This window comes from Lithobates pipiens, unplaced genomic scaffold (genome assembly GCF_037356315.1).
Source record: "Lithobates pipiens isolate NorthernLeopardFrog02 unplaced genomic scaffold, aLitPip1_a1.2 Scaffold_10, whole genome shotgun sequence".
NCBI classification, from domain to species: Eukaryota; Metazoa; Chordata; class Amphibia; order Anura; family Ranidae; genus Lithobates; species Lithobates pipiens.
Genome location: NW_027507686.1, coordinates 163,367,768 through 163,387,227, shown reverse-complemented (window position 1 = coordinate 163,387,227; position 19,460 = coordinate 163,367,768). Strand labels below are relative to the sequence as shown.

At 40.8% G+C, this 19,460-nt stretch overlaps 1 protein-coding gene across 2 annotated transcripts in view; it reads left to right on the top strand.

Moving 5' to 3' along the window:
- Positions 1 to 19,460, top strand: part of PHRF1 (PHD and ring finger domains 1) — a 94,505-nt gene that overhangs the window by 61,860 nt on the left and 13,185 nt on the right. The window contains exons 13-16 of one of the 2 annotated variants that reach the window (XM_077458946.1): positions 1,221 to 1,375; positions 6,217 to 8,984; positions 13,117 to 13,228; positions 18,123 to 18,448. In XM_077458946.1, coding sequence (XP_077315072.1) covers positions 1,221 to 1,375; positions 6,217 to 8,984; positions 13,117 to 13,228; positions 18,123 to 18,448 — 3,361 coding nt within the window. Of the gene's footprint in view, positions 1 to 1,220; positions 1,376 to 6,216; positions 8,985 to 13,116; positions 13,373 to 18,122; positions 18,449 to 19,460 lie in introns of both variants that reach the window. The other variant, XM_077458937.1, reaches the window with a different exon arrangement.

Here is a 19,460-nt window from a genome sequence, read left to right as displayed (position 1 = left end):
TTTATTAATAGTCGGCATCTACACTTTTTGTAGGTGCTGACTTTCAATAAACACCGAAACGGCTGGAACTCCTCTTTAACCACTTCAGCCCCGGGATTTGGTTGCTGAATGTCCGGGCCATTTTTGCGATTCGGCGCGGCGTCACTTTAACTGACAGTTGCATGTGGTGCGACGTTGTACACAAACCATATTGACGTCCTTTTTTTCCACAAATAGTTTTCTTTGGGTGGTATTTAATCGCCTCTGTGTGTTTTTTTTTTTTTTTTTTTTTTGCGCTATAAACAGAGCGCCAATTTTGAAAAAAACACAATATTTTGTACTTTTTTCTTTAATAAATATCCCCTTTTTATAAAAAAAAAAGCTAATTTTTTTTCTCAGTTTAGGCTCATATATATTCTTCATATTTTTAGTAAAAAAAAAATTGCAATAAGCGTACATTGATTGGTTTGTGCAAAAGTTATAGCTTCTACAAAATAAGGGATAGATTTATAGCAGCTTTTATTTTATTTTTTTACTAGTAATGGCAGCGATCTGTGATTTTTTTTTTTTTTTTTTTTTATCAGGACTGCGACATTATGGCGGACACATTTGACACATTTTTTGGGACCATTGGCATTCATACAGCGATCAGTGCTATAAAAAATGCACTGATTACTGTAAAATTTCACTGGCAGGGAAGGGGTTAACTGTGTTCCCTGTGTGTTTCTAACTGTAGGAGGAGGGGAATGGCCTAGAGGAAATGACAAATCGTGGTTCTTAGCTATTAGGAACTCGCAATCTGTCACTCCTCACGGAACAGGGATTTGTGTGTTTACACACACACACACACGTCCCTGTTCTGTCTCTTGTGCCCACGAGCATCGACACCCCCGCAGTGCAGCAGGCACGTGTGCGCCTGCTATCCCGATCCCGCAAGCCGACTTATTGCTACGTCGGCTCGCGGGACCGTTCCGACCTGCCACAGTATAATGATGGTGGCTGGTCGGCAATCGGTTAATTCCTAAAAATTTTAATGAACTAGCACATCTACTACCTTTTGTGTGAATTGGGCATCATTTTAGTGCGCATGCTCTTGCCACATTTTGACTGGTACAGCAGCCTAGTATATTTTGAGCTACTCTTTTAAAGAAGCCTGTTCAGTGTTATCACAATGTATGTAAACTAATGAGACATCTGTTTTTTTTTTTTTGTTTTTTTTTTATCTCATTTACGTTTTGCAGAGGCAGCGTGGCACCGCTGGCTCTTGGCTCGGTGGCAGTGGCTGAACCTGTGCCAGATCTTCTGGGAAGCATCTTGTCTGAACAGAGCATACTGATGATGAAGAGCTCAGATGTCGTCATCAGTAGAGATGGATCCTTGTCGACTAAGAAAGCTAGTAAGCTACTAATTGTGTGACGTGTACTTTTGTTCAGTATGAAAAATGTTAGTAGTTATCTAGATTAACAAGCAGCGAGAAAACGGGCAAGATTTACCAATGAGTTTGACACTGCACTTGCATGGTGGGTGGAAAGTAGTTGCTAATCCTTTGGTTGTACTGTAGTGTCTCATTTGGCAAGACAGTCTTGCTTTTATTTATATTTAATGTCAAATGCAGACTTTAAAGGGATCCTGTGCTAAGCGAAATATGTGAAATGCCATATCTGAAAATTTTGGTTGTGTTGCCATCAGTGTGTGGCTTCAGCAATCGCCTAGTCACTGCAGTGGAAGGATTCGTATCAGAACTTGTCCTTGCTTGATGAATTCTTGTTCTGAGTCTGTCTTAAAGTAAGTCATAGATTGACAACTAGCATTTTCAGCATATATTTCTTGTAGATGGGTTTCCCTTAATACAAAAAAAGAAAAAACATTTTTCTTCTTGTCCTTTGAGGCACAGAAAGTCCTACACCTTTGGGTTATGGAGCTGCCTATAGGAGGATTGGACACTGGCAAAGAAACTGTAGGCCAGTTGACAGTATAACCCCTCCTACTACTATCATGCCTCCGTTTTATTTATTTTTTATTATTATTTATTTTTTTGCTAGTTTCCAAAAAAGGTGAATGTAATTTCTTTAACTCTGCTGTTTTAAAAGAAAAGTGTGATTAAAGCTGGTTTAGCCATACTTCTCATATGGGTCACAATAATGCACTTACTTTTGCTCTCCAGTGACCCAGAGTCAGCCGACAGTGGGCTGAAGTGAACTGTGTGTTGATGTCACAAACCCATTTCACTCTCTGAGAGGATCCTGACAATCCCAACAAAAAAAAAATCAGGATCCACCCAGATTAGTGACTGGCAGCTGGCTCAGGCATTGGCGCACAGCTGGGAGCCTACCGCTCCTGCCCCTCCCACAGCCTGGTGCTCCAGTGATCACTAGAAGGGCAGAGGAGAGAGTAGTGATTGACAGTCACCACTGGCTGTCGTCCTGCTTCTTGGTCACTGGTTTAACCGCATGGATGTTTAAGGACAGGTTCTAAGGGCGAGGGACATTTCAGTCTGTGATTCCTGCAACGCTCATGGCTAGGAAGTCCACTTTTCCCAAAATCAACTTTCATAGGTAGAACACGTTTTACGCCTAGTGTAAGTCCCCAGGGCTTCCAGCCCAGGAGCTTCTCAGTGGGAGCAATCGCCTTTTGGCTCTTGGCACCTATTGTTGTGCTTTTTAAGGACATTTTCCCGCACAATATTAAGTAATTTTTAACGAAGATATTTTTAAGATACAGAATCAATCTATATGACACAGTCTATACATGTGAAACGTATTCACGGAGACGAGTGATCATACAAAATAGTTACATTTATTGGTCGACAAAAGACAAATATTTACATGAAATATTAAAATACAGATTGCGTTACTTGATCATTTTGACAATTACTGGAAACACCCTCAAACTGGGCGTAGTAGTACCTTCGACACAATTATCGCCATTATCACTTCTCGGTACAATCAATAACCTTTTGATAATTGACAATTAAACAGAATGTCTGTATTTCACACGTCCAACCGTTACTATACTGCAGGTAAGTAAGTGGTTAACAATGTGAAATAAATTAGACATTTGTTTGTCAATAAAATTGGCATCTATGCAAAAAGAAATTTATAATGAAAAATTTAATTTAGAGAAAAATCTAAAAGGCGGTTATTGATTCGGGAGAAATATTTAAATAATAGAATATTCAAAAAAATCAATATTTAAGAGAACATAGAATAGATGATAAACATATACTTATCAATGTGGTATATTTACCCATTCCGATTGGCTACTAGTGTGGATTGTTGGTTACCAGGAATTTTAAAGCGGAGGTCCACCCTAAAGTGGACCTTCCGCTCATCGGAACCCTCCCCCCCTCCGGCGCCACAATTGGCACCTTTCAGGGGGGAGGGGGGTGCAGATACCTGTACAGTACAGGTATCTGCACCCACTTCCGGGATAGCTCTCTGCGGAAAGGGGCGTATATTACGCCCCTTTCCGCAAGTGCCCGCCCCTTTCCGCAAGTGCCCCGCTGCCTGCTGGGAAAACACACAGATCCCAGAGGCAGCGGGGACCGTCCTTATTGCGCAGCGCGGCTCGCGCATGCGCAGTAGGGAACCGGGAAATGAAGCCGAAAGGCTCCATTTCCTGATTCCCATACCCAAGATGGCGGCGGCAGCACCCGAGAAACGATCTACAGATCGGCTTCGGGTGCCGACATCGCGGGCGCGCTGGACAGGTAAGTGTCACTATTTTAAAAGTCAGCAGCTGCAGTATTTGTAGCTGCTGGCTTTAAAAAAAAAAAAAAAAACGCGGAGTCCCGGCTGACTCCCGCTTTAAGATGGCTGCCGTGGCTTTCAACATGGATTCTCTTACAGAGGAATTACTTTGTGTGACCTCCGAGTTCCAAGGAGCAGGGATCTTCATGAATGTAAAAATGTGTATTCAGGCATGTCTTCCAGTGTCCCTTCTCAGGGGGGGGTCCCTAAGCTTCCCCCTGACTCTCTCCCCCCAGCTCTCCTCCGAGCTCTTCTTTTCTTTCTCCTTATGGCCATCTTTCTAGTTTCTTAAATATCCTCTTAAACAAAAAGATCATAAAATTATCCTAAGTTCTGCCCAGAGGGTATGTGTCCCTTTCCTATTGGCAGGCAAACTTAATGATCACCTTTCCCAGTAGTCTCGTGATTTTAATGTAATAGCACCTTCAACCACCAGGTGTCTCACATGTGTTTGGTGTTTTATCTCTTTAAGCTAATATTTTTATTTCTATAATATGCGTTCGATGTTTATATATGTTCTAACGAATATATCTCGAGTGTTCAGGAATGGTAGTATAATATAAAATACGCTTAACATAATTTTGAATAATCACTTGCATAAAATGGTGATATATATGTATATCAATGTATATCTGTTAATCTTTAGTCCATTTATAAAGGACGCAGGTTATATTATATCAAACAATATCACATACAATTATCTATATGGATACATGTATAATTCGGGTATCCAATATTTGTTTATCTAAACATAGGTTAAATTCTTATACAGTTATAATCATGATTATATGTTTTTCATAATACTAATTCGTTGCTAAAACACTTCTACTTATGATCACACTTTCATATATAATCTCTCCATGACAAAGTTCCCCAGATCACTAGATACCAAACCACAATATCTCCTTGTTGTGACCTATATATAATTTGAATGGCTTAGAAAAATATGGATGATACTGGTATATGAATCTTACTCCAACATTGTGACACAACACCCCAGATATATGCACCTGTCATTCGACTCTCGGTTTTTATAACTGTTATCATCCTAGCGTGTGAATCTCTCCTGCCATTGTCTCATGAGATGCTAGGACAATACTGACTACTTGGCTTATTGATCTCTCACTTTCTGAGACGATGGGATATTTGTTCTGGTCATTCAGGTTTAATGGCTGTTGGTCACAGGTACTCCTAAGTACAGCCCAAACCTTGCCATATATATTTGCATGGCCTTCTTTGACCATTCAAGGAGCTAGATAAGATTTTTTTCTGGTGTTTGTGACCAAACATCCCTTTTGTTCAGGCCACACATTTCTCAATACAGACTTGTAGAACTTTAAAAGATAGCTAATCCCTTTAACATTTGGAAAAACCTGTGAGATTTTGTCTTTTGCTTTTTCAAGTTCTCCAAGAGGTCACAGTTCAATAATATCAAAACTATTGTTCATCCACCTTTTTTCTAGGCCTACTGAAATCTCTCATCTCTGCCATGAATATTAAATGTATTTCTTCATGAATTCACAACACTATCAAACATCAGATCTCTGGCTTGTTAATTAGTTTGAGACTGTTGACTTTTCACTCTAAGACCCTTGTGCAGGGGGTCTTGCATATGGGTCCCCCAGTCTTACTTGGGCTCTGAATATGTTTCTCTTAGAGCTGAAAAAGCAGTTTGTGTGTTTTTTTTCTTTTTTCCCTTTCCAATACCACTCTTGGCTTACTACTGCTTGTTGTACACAGTGAAGTTTGTAACCTATTCTACTTTTTCACATGTTAAATCTGTTTTTCATGGATACGGTATACCGCTCCTTAACGGTTTGTGGGTTGTTGCATGTTTTTGCTCACTGGTTTCAACTGTTCTCATGCCTTTGTATTGAAATACTTTAAACTTTGAATAAAAAGATATTTAACCCAAAAGCTACCATTTGAACCAATTAGAAACATTCCTCTCATTACACTTGTCTTCAGACATGGATGGTATATTTTAATGTGTAGATAAAATTCTGAAGTGTAAGCAAAGTGGCTATTTAAATCTAGTAGCTAATTAACATTTATGAGTAAAAAGGGAAAATGTTTCTAATGGAAGAAATATAAGAGCCAACACTGGTTTGGGACACATTGGTTACATGATTCCTGAGATTTGTCCTGCCCTGCAGATAGAGGTGTAAGCACATGCCTGCATTAGCTTTATCTGCTCTCCCCAAATGATGGGCAGTTTTATTCAGGCAAAGCTCTGGCACATATTGGTAGTTTCCACCTGCTCTTCTACATGCCGAGTTAGAGCACTAAAATTTTCTACAGATGTATGTGTCTCCATTTGTTGGTATGTACTTTTATACCTGTCAGGAGCTTTTTCCCTGAGTGTTAGAGTAATGTGAGTACGAGCAAATTTGGGGTGTACAAATAACCATTTTTTGTATGTTCACATGTTAAACTACTTACACTCTCTTGAGAAATATCACATCCGATTTGTTTTATTCTTTTACAGGAGATGGAACCTCACAGAGAAAATCTATAGAAGCTGTTGCACCAGCAGACATAATGGAACCAAGCCCATCTCACTCAGGGTCCCCAACAACCACATCTTCCAGTACATGGAAACCCATTGAACAGCAGCCATCCCAACCCAGTTTTTCTCCAGCTGGTCTTTATTCTTTATCACCATCACCATCACCACCTTCATCTTCAAGCAGCTTAGATAGGTTATCTGGTACCAGTCCTTCAGTATCTGGAGGACCCACCTTCAGACTAAGGAATGCTTTTACACCAAGGGTAGTCCAGGTACATTCTTCTGGTAGCCGCCTAAATTCTAAGCCTGGAGAGACTTCACGCCTCAATGGGACTTTTTACAAAGGAGAACTTCCCAACAAAAATGATCTTACACAACCCAAGAAACCAGAGATCAAGTATACTACCAAGCCACCGTCACTAAGACTGGACATTTCGGAATTTCCCCGGATACCAAAGATCAAAAGGGAAACTGACAACAGCCCTAGTAGTGAAGTCAATAAGCAACTGGAACCCTCAACCAACAAAAGCTCAGAAGCCCATCCTTCAGGGCCTATCATGAACCAACTAACTGGTCGAGGCGACAGTAAGCAGTTAGGCAGGTTTTCTACAGCTGAAAACACAGAAAGAAACACCAGACAAGAGTCACAAGCACATTCAAGAAACACTGGTGGTACATCATCTACTCAAACAGCATCAAGCAGTAACAAAGCACCATCTTATTCTAACAGTTCAAGAAACATTGGTTCTTCAGATTCTGGAGGAGGTGGACTTCGAATAACAATTAGCGGAAGTTCAACAAATTCCTGCAGACAATTTAGTCCTGTTTCAAAAGATCCTTTTCGTACTTCAGATGGCAAAATGCCACAAAAGGCCACATCGCCTTATTCTACAACAGTCAAGAAAGAAAAAACTATAAAAAATGAAATTTATGATCCTTTTGAACCAACAGGTTCAGATTCAGGTTCTCCCAGTAGCAGCCCAGAAAGGCCAGCTACAACACCGTCTCCCCCACCCGCTCCTCCTCCTCCTCCTCCTCCTCCTGTAGAAACTACTGCAAGTGCAACTCCATCTAGTGGCGTAAAAGTAGGAGCATTTAGAAGCTTTAAACTTACCAGCCACTCAAGCAAAGTGAGTGTTTCTAAGCTTGGCCCAGACTTTTCTGGAATGTCGCCTACCAATAAAGAGCCAGAAGAATCTATAAGCCAGGTTAATGCAAGTCCTACCATTCCTTCATTTTTAAAGTTGGAAAAAGAAATCAAGAAAGAAATAATTCCAGAAGAGACAAATGAGCATCCGCCCTTTAGGATATCTTGCCCGTTAGGACTAAAAATTACATCTGATCTGAAAGCAGGAGGCACGCGTGGATTTCATTTTGACATGGAAAACGAACACCCTGTAGTTTCTGTTAAACCTGATCCAGACGTTCTTCCACATAGGACTTGCCTTCAAAGTACATCAAGCAGTCGGCTAGTTTGGGATGCAGAAACCCCACATGAACCCACTAGCCGTACCAGTGAAATGCAGAAGAAGAAGATAACTGTTAAGGAGGAATTAAAAGAAGGCTCAAGTTCACGATTGAGACCACATTCCCGAGAACGAGATTCAAGATCTGCTTCTATGTCCATTGAGGACAGAGAAAGGGATAGAAAATATAAGTCAAAATCACATAAAGGAAAAAGAGCACGTAGTGACAGATCAAGCTCAGGAAGTTGTGAACGTTCTAAGAAAAAGCGTCAAAAAGAAAGGAAGAAAGATAAAAAAAGAAAACGCTCGGAGTCTAGGGAAAGGAGGCGGTCCAGATCAAGCAGTCATAGCAGTTCTTCCCACAGAGCCTACAACAGTAAGAAGAAGAAGAAAAAGAAGAGAGATTCAAGAAGTGAATCACCAGGCTATTCAATTAGTCCTGATAAAGAGAGAAAACGGAAACACAAAAGTGAAAAGAGTTACTCCAGCAAGGAAGGGAGCTCCAGGCCAAAAGAGAAAAAAAAATCGAAGGATGATCGAGGAAAGCAAAGATCGAAATCGCCGCAAGTCGACAAAGAATTGAAAGTTCACAAATCGAAAGACAAAACCTATTTTCGAGACTCTGAAATAACTAGACATATCGTGTTGTCCCCAAATAACAATGAAAAGACTATAACTTGTACAGTTAGCTTTAAAACAGAGTCTCCCACAATTACCCAAGAGACAAAGAAGTCTGTGCTCAGTCTACCAAAAGAGGAGCAAGAGGAGGAAGATGAAGATGACCCTTTCCTTTTTTCTGAAAGGAAAGTTTCCATTAAACAGGAATCGGCTTCAGACTTGTCTGATCACTCATGTGATGAAAAAATTAAGCTTGAAGCCAATAGCCCTCCATGGTCACCTTCTCTTCTGGATTCTTTGCTTCCAGAAACCAAGAGTGAAGATGATCCAGAGCCTCCCTCACCCCAGGATGCTTCTCCTGTAAATGACTTCCTTTCTGATTCAGAAATTGCAAGTCCTCAGAATTCTCCCATGTCTGTAATGTCAGATATACCAAGTCCAAAGCTGCATAGTCCACATGCTGGTTCTGTTGAAGGCGCTCTTCAGTCTGCCCCTATTTCACCAGTCAAAAAGGAGGTTGATGACCTTCAGTGGTCACCATCACATTTGGATGACCTCCTTCTAAATGAACTTTCAGATGATGTATGCTCAATAGATGCAGCCAGCCCTGACGATGTTGACCTAGAAGAAGCTATATTAATGAAACGGGAAGGTGACTATAAGGTAAACTGTATTGCTTAATACAGGGTTCGGGATTGTGAACCTGTTATGTATTGTCCATTTCCATTTCACTTTTATTCTGGTTCCCACAAAAGTGTACCAATCTGTACACTGGGCCATGTTTGCCCAGGAAGCACAGGTGGTGCCTAAAGCAGGCCTTTTCAATTAATGACAGGCTAACGCCTGCATGGGCCGTATTTGGCCACAGGACCTCCGGTTGGAGACGCTGTCCTAGGTTAATGCCGAATTTTATAATTGGGCTCACTGGCCTGTTAAATATATTCAGTTGTAAGAGGTTGTTCACCCCTGCAATATAGATAGTAATGTCTTAATAATGAAGGTTTTTACAAAACGTATTACACCTGGAAGCAGACTTAAAGTGTATTTAATACCACAGAACAAAACGTATATAGTGCTTGTGAAAGTATTTTTGCCTGTTGTGTTGCGTTATAACCTAGAATGAAATAATCCTCCAATCATGGGTCTTGTGATTTTAATATGTTAATTGATTTGCCCACATCCTACTTGGGAGTTTAGATATTTTTTTTCCGGCTTGATTATTTGTTTCACAATAACCCATTTGATATGCATCATTTATTTCACGATATGCAGTTTGATAAACGCCTGTCGTTTGAAAAGTCTGATCACATCTAGCTATTCACCAATGTTATGTTGTACTGTACTGCATATGTGCTCTGAAGCGTTAACAAAATGGTTTGTAACATATACAGTCTTAATTGTATACCTTTTTTCTTATAAAACCAAATAAGAATAAACTAAAAACATTTTGCACCGTCAAAGGCATGTTGTGTATATCACATGGTACAAAGCCCCAAAAAATATTAATTCCAGGTTGTAATGCAACAAAATAGGAAAAGCACCAAAAAGGGTCAATATTTTCGCAAGGCACTGTAATTGTCACTCATTAGGTGTGGTGGCGGCAAAATGTTTTTTTCGTTTTGTTCTTTTCATCTTTATTTTTACCTAGTGATCCTGTCAGTAACAGTATTTCCTGTCTCAGGGTTATATTACTCACTCTCTGTACTGTAGACATGGCTACAGAATCTCCCACCCCACCCCCCTTCTTTGCGACATACAGCAGAAGCGTTTTATAGTTCACGGAAATGGCTGGGAAAAATCTTTATAAACAAAAGGCCAGTTTACTGTTTTTTAAACAGGAGGACCGGACTGTGTTGTGGGATTGAACAATGCCCCATCATTGGTATTAGGGGGAGGAGCAATGCCCCATCGTTGGTATCAGAGGGCGTTGTAGTGGCCCATCATTGGTATCAGTGGGAGGAATAGAGCCCCACTTTTCCTGACGGTGGTTGAAATAATACCCCAAGGGCTGGATAAAAGCAAGAAGAGAGCCTTATCTGATCCCTGGGACAAAGTTTGGAGACAAGCAATATATCACACAGAACTAGCAGGTAGTGTGTGTCAGCGCTCACTGACAGCTATAAGTTGGAGCAATAAGGGATCAATAACGGGGGGGGGGGGGTAGTGCAGCACAAGATATAATCAAAACAAATTGGGTAAGAATTTGTCTATACAGTCCATGGTGGTAAGGAATATCAAGGAGAAGTCCGCAGGACGGATGGATCCATAGGTTGATGGGGATAGCACACGGTCACCAACAGCTCCTCAGTAGGATATGGGAATTCCCTCAGACACAAAAACTGCAAAAAACTTGCATAAAAGTATCTTGCAAGCAGGGTGGATGTGGATCACCAGTCAAGCAGGTAGCCGCCACAAGGGATAAGAAGACTGCTGTGGGGATAAACTCGGATCCGCCATATTGAGTTGTGTATATAACCAGTGGCGTCTCCACAAAGCTAGCAAGAAACCAAATCGGGATGGGGCGAAAGTCATATTGTCTGGACGGAATAAAAAAACAGCCAATCGGCACGGTGACCGGGCGTGGCTAGTTGCCTAATCAACAGGGCAATACTGCCCGGCTTTTATAGCTGCGGTCCAGTCTCCAATGTGTGTAACTGTCATAGTGTGGCACAAGTGTACCTATAACACAGCCATGCTATGACAGGTATACATGTTGGAGATTGGATTGCAGCTATAAAAGTCAGCCAGTATTGCCCTGTTGATCGAGCGACTAGCCAAGCCCCGTCTCTGTGCTGATTGACTGCTCTTGATTCCGTCCAGATAGTATACATTTTTCCCTCTAGAAGGGGGCGGCGCCTCAGGAATGCGATGCGGCCCCGCCCCGTCCTGATTTGGTCTCTTGCTAGCTCTGAGAGAGACGGAGATGCCGCCCTTATATACCTCCATGCGGCAGGTTCCGTGCTTATCCCCACAGCAGTCTTCTCCTTCCTTGTGACAGCTAGCTGCTTGATTGGTGATCCATATCCACCCTGTGTGCAGCTTGCAATATACTTTTATGTAAGTGTATCTGAATAAAGTGTTACTTCATGCAAGTTTTTGCACTTATCAGATATAACAAAACAAAAGGGAGAAGATAATAGATGTTCATTGCTAGTGTTTATTATACACGTCACTAAGGATGAGCTCAGGTGTGTTCGCAAACAGTCGGTGCAGAGCCTGTCAGGAAGTTGGCACTGCAGGCGCTAGTCACAAGCACTGAGACATTGTATCAATCCGTGCCTGCAGAGATCGGGAAATGTCTCACTGCCTGTGATTAGCGCTGTGCAGTGCCGACTTCCTGGCGGGCTCTGCACCTGCTGTTTGCGAACACACCTGAGCTCATCCTTGCACTTCACTACGCTACACAGGTCAGAACTCTCTAGATTTGCAAATTTATCTAGGTAGGTCAGTTGCCAAGAAAATATTGAATCAGTTGGACCAAAGAGACAGCCAGGCAGCTAGAGTGTTCTTAGAGGCCAACAATGACGATCTATTTTTTTTCTTAGTATAGGTATTCTTTAATCAATTCGTGCACTTTTTTGTTTTTTGAAATGGAACCCCAAGCTAATGGTACAAAATATATAACGCTTCCATGAACGATTTTTTTACTTTCACAGAAAATGTGTAAGTTTATTCAGCCACATTTTGTGATTCACTCACCTCTGCAATGTGCTGTGAGCCCTTCAATTTCCTGGTTTAGGTTTACAGTTTTCTGGGTCACCTTTTAGTTCTACAAATGAGTAGAGTCTGATTTTTTTTATTTTTATTTTTTGAGTTGGAAGCTGAACCTGGAAAGTGAACGGTCATCTGCCTGGCTATGCAGTGGGACAGATGTGTATTTCTAAGAGAAGCTCTACATATTTACATCAAATAAAAATTCCAAGATGTGTTTTTCACATGTGTATTAAAGTAGAATTCTGGTCAAAACTATTGTACTCTTAACAACGCTCCTTCCCTCTCTGAACTCCATTTTTTACTAACCCTTGTAAGAAAAGTTCTGTATAAATACCCATTTTTAGCCTGGTCTGGTCACGTGATCTTCCCCTGTGGCAGCTGTAGGAGAATGGAGAAAGGCGCTCAATAACACCTGGAAATGCCTGGGAGCAGTGACGTCGCCCATAGGCTTCCTACGGCCCGTCTGTTATCGGCACTCTCTCCTGTCCCCTGCAGCCGGTGCTGGCTGACAGGTGAGTTAATCACGTGCCTGGACCAGAGTGGCCTGAACATAAGCAAATATATGGGCTCTTTCTTACATGGGTTAGTCAGAATTGGTTACTTTTATTATTAATAAAACTAGTGTATACTCAAATTATTATAATTAAAGCTATCACTAAGGTAATGTGCAAGGCTTGTTCACCCTCTGTTCTTGTGGGTTTTTTTTTGTTTTTTTCTTTTGAGCTTCCCCAGCCCACTGGGGGCTGCAAAGTTTTGCCAGCATTGGAGTAGTTGAAGATCTGCGATCCATCTATAGCGGATCACTTGATTTGCTTGCAGTACATTATTCTTTTAGTCAGAATTGGTGTTAGAAGAGCAGAGGGAACATTTTTAAGAGTAGTTAGGTTTTGCTTGAAAATTGGTCTGTATAAATCCTGTCAATGTATATATTTGGGTAGCGTGTGAACAAATTAAATATGTATTGAATAGGAACATTAATTGCAAAATAAACTTTTTGTACTGCGTATGTAGCCCTTCTGATGAAAGCACTAACCTGAACTTTAAGGCAAATTTATTGAGTAACTTTGTTTTCATATTCTAGGAGCAGACTTTAATTAACTTCTCCAAAACATCAGTCATTCCATTTCTTCAAGATGATGAAAATTTGGTAGAAACAGAGGCTGGAAATCACATTAATGAAAATACCTCAAAAAGTAAGCCTTCTGAAGAAAGCAAGTCTGATGAGCTTAAAGAAAAAGAACCCACTTCCACCTCTAAATCCAAACCTCAGATAAAGAGAGTCACCTGGAACCTTCAGGACAAAGCGTCTGAGAAGGAAACCCCAGACCAATCTCTGTGTAAGATTCTGGTCTTTTTTTCCAAGGTGCACAGTGGATCCGATGTGTTGTACTTCTGGAAGAATGAACAAATCCGCTTCCACTATAAGACAATGCATAGATGTGCAAAGTGTAGTAAACGATAAGAGGCAAAATAGACTTCACCTTACTGGAATGAAAGATGGTTTCCATTTCCTTGCTTTCGATTACTTTTTATCTACTCATTGCCCTTTGCATTGCCTTATTGAATCTGCCTGACTCTGCTAGGAATTCTCGGTTTAAGATTAATCTTTATTGTATAGGAGCATATAGTAAAAGAAGATGAGCATGCAGAATGTAAAGGGTTTTCTGCTTTCAGAAAATATCATTAGTTCCTAGTTCAAATTTAAAAATGAATTGGGATTTATGGAATAACACTGGGCATGGAGTCATGAATTGCTAACAGCAGAGTATAAAGTTTTAACAGTCTAAGCCCTTATCCACCAATGTATTTCTATAAACATCCTGGCATTTAAAGGTTTAAAGCCTTTTACAGCAAAGTAAATGTGGACCGTCTGGGTTGATAGAGCAGTCATGACATTAGGGGTCTAATAGACCCCTGATGCCTCCATAAAGAGGACCTATTGCCTGCACTTGCCACCCTTGATGGCGATAAAGTTGAATAAAAAAAAATCGTGTTAATCTGAAATATAATAAAGTACCATTGTCACCTTTGTACACACCCAAATATAAACGAGCACATAGGGAGAACAGGTCTGTATAAACAGAAATTGCAACACGCATGTGAGGTATCGTTGGGGGTGAGAGCAATAATTCTAGGGCCATCATTTATGGCTACGTATTATCAATTTAGAGGTTAAGACTTAAGGTCTATGAACCGTTTTGGGTATCAGTTTTTTCCATGTCACAGATGTGCACAGGATTAGGGCTTAACATGATTGATGTATAATTACTCTGACATGGTCATCTACAGTGGGGACGGAAAGTATTCAGACCCCCTTAAATGTTTCACTCTGTTATATTGCAGCCATTTGCTAAAATCATTTAAGTTCATTTTTTTCCCCTCATGAATGTACACACAGCCCCCCATAATGGCAGAAAAACACAGAATTGTTGTTTTTGCAGATTTATAAAAAAAATAAAGAAAACTGAAATCTCACATGGTCCTAAGTATTCAGACCCTTTGCTCAGTATTTAGTAGAAGCACCCTTTTGATCTAATACAGCCATGAGTCTTTTTGGGAACGATACAACAAGTTTTTCACACCTGGATTTGGGAATCCTCTGCCATTCCTCCTTGCAGATCCTCTCCAATTCTGTCAGTTTGGATGGTAAACGTTGGTGGACAGCCATTTTTAGGTCTCTCCGGAATGCTCAATTGGGTTTAAGTCAGGGCTCTGGCTGGGCCATGCAAGAACAGTCATTGAGTTGTTGTGAAGCCACTCTCGTTATTTTAGCTGTGTGCTTAGGGTCATTGCCTTGTTGGAAGGTAAACCTTCAACCCAGTCTGAGGTCTTGGGCACTCTGGAGAAGGTTTTCGTTCAGGATACCCCTGTACTTGTCTACATTCATCTTTCCCTCGATTGAAACCAGTGGTCCTGTCCCTGCAGCTGAAAAACACCCCCACAGCATGATGCTGCCACCACCATACTTCACTGTTGGGACTGTATTGGACAGATGAGCAGTGCCTGGTTTTCTCCACACTTAGAATGAAGGCCAAAAAGTTCTATCTTGGTCTCATCAGACCAGGGAATCTTATTTCTCACCATCTTGGAGTCCTTCAGGTGTTTGCTTAAAAAAAAAAACTCAATGCAGGCTTTCATGTGTCTTGCACTGAGGAGAGGCTTCGGGCCACTCTGCCATAAAGCCCTGACTGGTGGAGGGCTGCAGTGATGGTTGACTTTCTACAATTTTCTCCCATCTCCTGACTGCATCTGTGGAGCTCAGTCACAGTGATCTTTGGTTCTTTACCTCTCACCAAGGCTCTTCTCCCCCCGATAGCTCAGTTTGGCCGGATGGCCAGCTCCAGGAAGGGTTCTGGTCATCCCAAACATCTTTCAATTAAGGTTAATGGAGGCCACTGTGCTCTTAGGAACCTTAAGTGCAGCAGAATTTTTTTTTTTTTTTTTTTTGTAACCTTGGCCAGATCTGTGCCCTGCCACAATTCTGTCTCTGAGCTGTTCAGGCAGTTCCTTTTGACCTCATGATTCTCATTTGCTCTGACATGCACTGTGAGCTGTAAGGTCTTGTATAGACAGGGCTGTGGCTTTCCTAATCAAGTCCAATCAGTATAATCAAACACAGCTGGACTTGAATGAAGGTGTAGAAGCATCTCAAGGATGATCAGAAGAAATGGGCAGCACCTGAGTTAAATATGAGTGTCACAGGAAAGGGTCTGAATACTTAAGACCATGTGATATTTCAGTTTTTTTCTTTTTTAATAAAGCTGCAAAAATGTCTACAAATCTGTTTTTTTGTCAATATGGGATGCTGTGTGTACATTAATGAGGATAAAAATGAACTCAAATTATTTTAACAAATAGCTGCAATGTAACAGAGTGAAAAATTTAAGGGGGTCTGAATATTTGCCGTCCCCACTGTATGTATAAAATAACATGTAATACATTTGGGCACTGAACAGACATTTTAAATACAGTGATTGTGTCCTGTGAATCTGATCCTGCAGCTGCAGTATTAACGTTTGAGTCCCAATCAGAAATAATTCCATAACACCGCCCAACTCCATCTTTATATTTGGCCAAAAATTGGGTATTATATGGTTTCTGAGCACAAATTCATTTTAGTGTATTTTTTCATGAAAATATGCATTTAATCAACAGTTGTGCGACATAGAAAATTGCAACAGACACCATTTTTTATTCTTCAGTACCCCCTTTTTAGGAAAAGATATCAGTTTAAAATGGTTTTATTTTAAATTCAGATTTTAACTTGTATGTAAAATTAAAAAAAATTGCCATGGCAGAAATGTGGTTAGAGCAATCTCTCATTGGTTTGTGGTTGGTTACTAAAGAGACATTGCTCTTTATTATAATCCCTTAAAGATGAGCTATTTTTTTAGGTAAATTTTATTTAAGCCTATGCATTTTTAACACAACACTTGCATTTTTTTGTCTGCACTACAAAGCGCATGCAGAACACTCATCTGTGTGCTATGAAATCTGTAGTACATTTGCACATTTGTGTTTACTGTATAAGTGCATTCGGGCACAGGTAAAAGTGTACCTGCCTGAAAATGGATGGTTCACTTTGCTGTTGTTGTTGTGTTTTTTTTTTTGTTTGTTTTTTTATGCCCCACCCTCAATACATAATGCAAAAAATAAAATAAAAAATTAGAACCTCTGCTCCAGCTTCCAATGCTTCTGGGAGGCTTGTTGAATGTTAACCTCTATGGCGGTAATTCTTAGGATTAACTCATTTAAATCTGTCCAAACCAGAGTCTAGTAGACATCCCGGGTATGAGAAAATTTGAAAAACAATAAATAAACAAATAAATCATAAAAATTATTCAATAATGTAATCAAATCAAAAACACTGAAATTTGCTCAGTTGCAGAATTGTCACTGTCATTACTTTTCAGTATTTGATGACGGATCTCCCCACAAATCGCTATCGCTCAATTCTGCGGGTGATTCTAATTTAATATTGCTGTTTTCTAGCTGGTCTAAAGCCACTTTTGATGTAAAGGAACAGTTTTGGTTGCTATGGACAATCTCCAGTTTCCAGGCAGAAAGAACAGTTTTTATAATATAAAACTACATGCAGCGCACTGGACATCCCACTAGGGGCAAAAGGGATGTGAAATTATTTCATACAGTAATGTAATCTGTAAGATTACATTATACTGTATGTAATGTGTGTGTTTTACTTTTGGAATTTGGCGCCGTTCTCCGTCCCCGTGCGGCGCAGAGAACGGCCCGTTCACACAGCGGGAGGACATCGCTGGATCCAGGGGATAAGGTAAGCACACTCTTCCTGGATCCTGCGATGCGAACCCGAGTGTGGCTCGGGGGTTACCGCTTTTGGTTCTGAAATTCCACCCCGAGCCACACTCGAGAATACCGTCAAGGAGGTTAATGTGCCTCCAAGCAAAACAATCCTGTGAGAATGCAATTCAGCAGTGTGCCGGAGCGCATTCTTGTGGGTTTCAAACATCCATCTTTTCTGAAGGGCATCAGTAAGGTTCAGTGACATGTTTTTTTGAAGCTAGGGCCGAGGTAAGGTGTGTTTTTTGTTTTGACAGACCTGAAGCAGAACTATACACAATGATTTAAGTTTCCCAAAATGGCTACAATATAGCATTTTTTTAATGAAAACTTTCATGGTTGCTTGTGCTCTAACCCAGATTGTCTAGCCATCAAATAACCAGTGTCATTGATCACATGCAGCACCATGGCAATTGCGGACCAAACAGAGGATAAGATGGTGTCTTCCTTGGCTGTAAAGGAAAGGAGATTGGTTCTGCTTTAAATTCTATGTATTTCATGGGCGGCGGCTGTCAGTTAAGTGGACCTTCCATGTAAGGTCTGCTTTAAGAATAGTTGGCAATATGAAACCTACAGTATGCATAGTGGTACATTAAAATGCTTGTTTTACCACAAATCGCTGGAATAATCATGAAGTTGTAGTTGAAGCAATCAATAGGAAGTGACGTTTCATTGCTGTCTTTTATATATTTTCTCTTTCTATCTGGTTGTATGTAGTATGACATTAGCCATTATATAATTTGTATCCTTTTTCTATCTTTTTTAAAGCTTCCCCCTTCAACAACACTCAGCAGGATGAGTCTTGGTCATCCTCAGAGAAGAATACAGATGATAAAGTATCCAGTTATGAACTTGACCCCATTAGTGAGACATCCACTTCAGTTACCTGGACACTACCAGAGAAAACCACCCAAGACTCCAGGAAAGAATCCTTAACTCAGGCTTCATGGGATGCTGGCAACAAATCCCCGACACCCATTGTGAATAAGCCGGAAGACAAACCTGCGATCCATATGGTAGACAGGCATGCTGCACAAGCTCCTGCGATAGATGCCAGTCAAGTCCCTTGGATTGCAACTGATACACCCTTGCAGGTACCCAGCCTAATTAGCCTAATTTTAAAACTACACTACCTAGTTTTTATTCATACAAGTTTACGGTTTGTATAAATTATTTTTTCAAGACATAACCTTGTTTCAGGTGACCAGCTTGTGAGCAGTATCATGACGTGCATCCACGATCTTAAAGGAGTTGTAAACCCTCGTGTTTTTTCAACTTAATGAGTCCTATGCACTAAGGTGAAAAGACCTCTGACACTGACCGGCCCCCTAGCCCTCCTACTCACCTGAGCCTGTTTGTTCCCCCGGGGGAGACGCGATGTATCTCTCTGCCCGGGGTTCTTGGCTCTTGATAGGATAGATTGATATTAGTGCAGCCATTGGCACCCACTGCTGTCAATCAAATCAATGTCTGGGGGCAGGGCCGAGTCCAGCATTCTGTCTTTATGGATGCAAATTCTGGACTCGGGGGCACGCCCGAAAAGTAACCCCCAGGGAGAGCGCTTCTCTCAGGGGTCTTAACGTTGCGAGGAGGAGCCGTGAGCGATGCCGGGGGACCCCAGAAAATGAGGTTAGGGCCACACTGTGCAAAATTTACTGCACAGTGGAGGTAAGTATTTTTTTTAAAGGGTTTACAACCTCTTTAACATTCACAGAGTTGACAGATATCTGAGATCTTAGCTCGTAGCTTATTTACCAGGTGCTCTGATAAACATGGGTTGAGAAGGGTAGTGTCCATGCAAAGAAAAGAAAAAACATAGCGATCTAAGTAGCTATATAGTTAGAACCTTTCCTAGCAACTAATAACTGTCAAAGAGGCTACAACAAGAGCTACTGCATCCCCTGTTACTGTGAGATAGGTGATGTGTATCACCGAATGGATCTCTGAAGAATAAGCTATGACTAATTAATGATTTCCTGCAAGAAATCATAACTCAGAACATTCCTCTCCTTTAAAAACCATGGCTTCCATACACTGTACTGATGATTTTCAACAAGCCTAAAGCAGATGCAGTTTGAAATAAATAGCTCTATAAATTTTAATTTT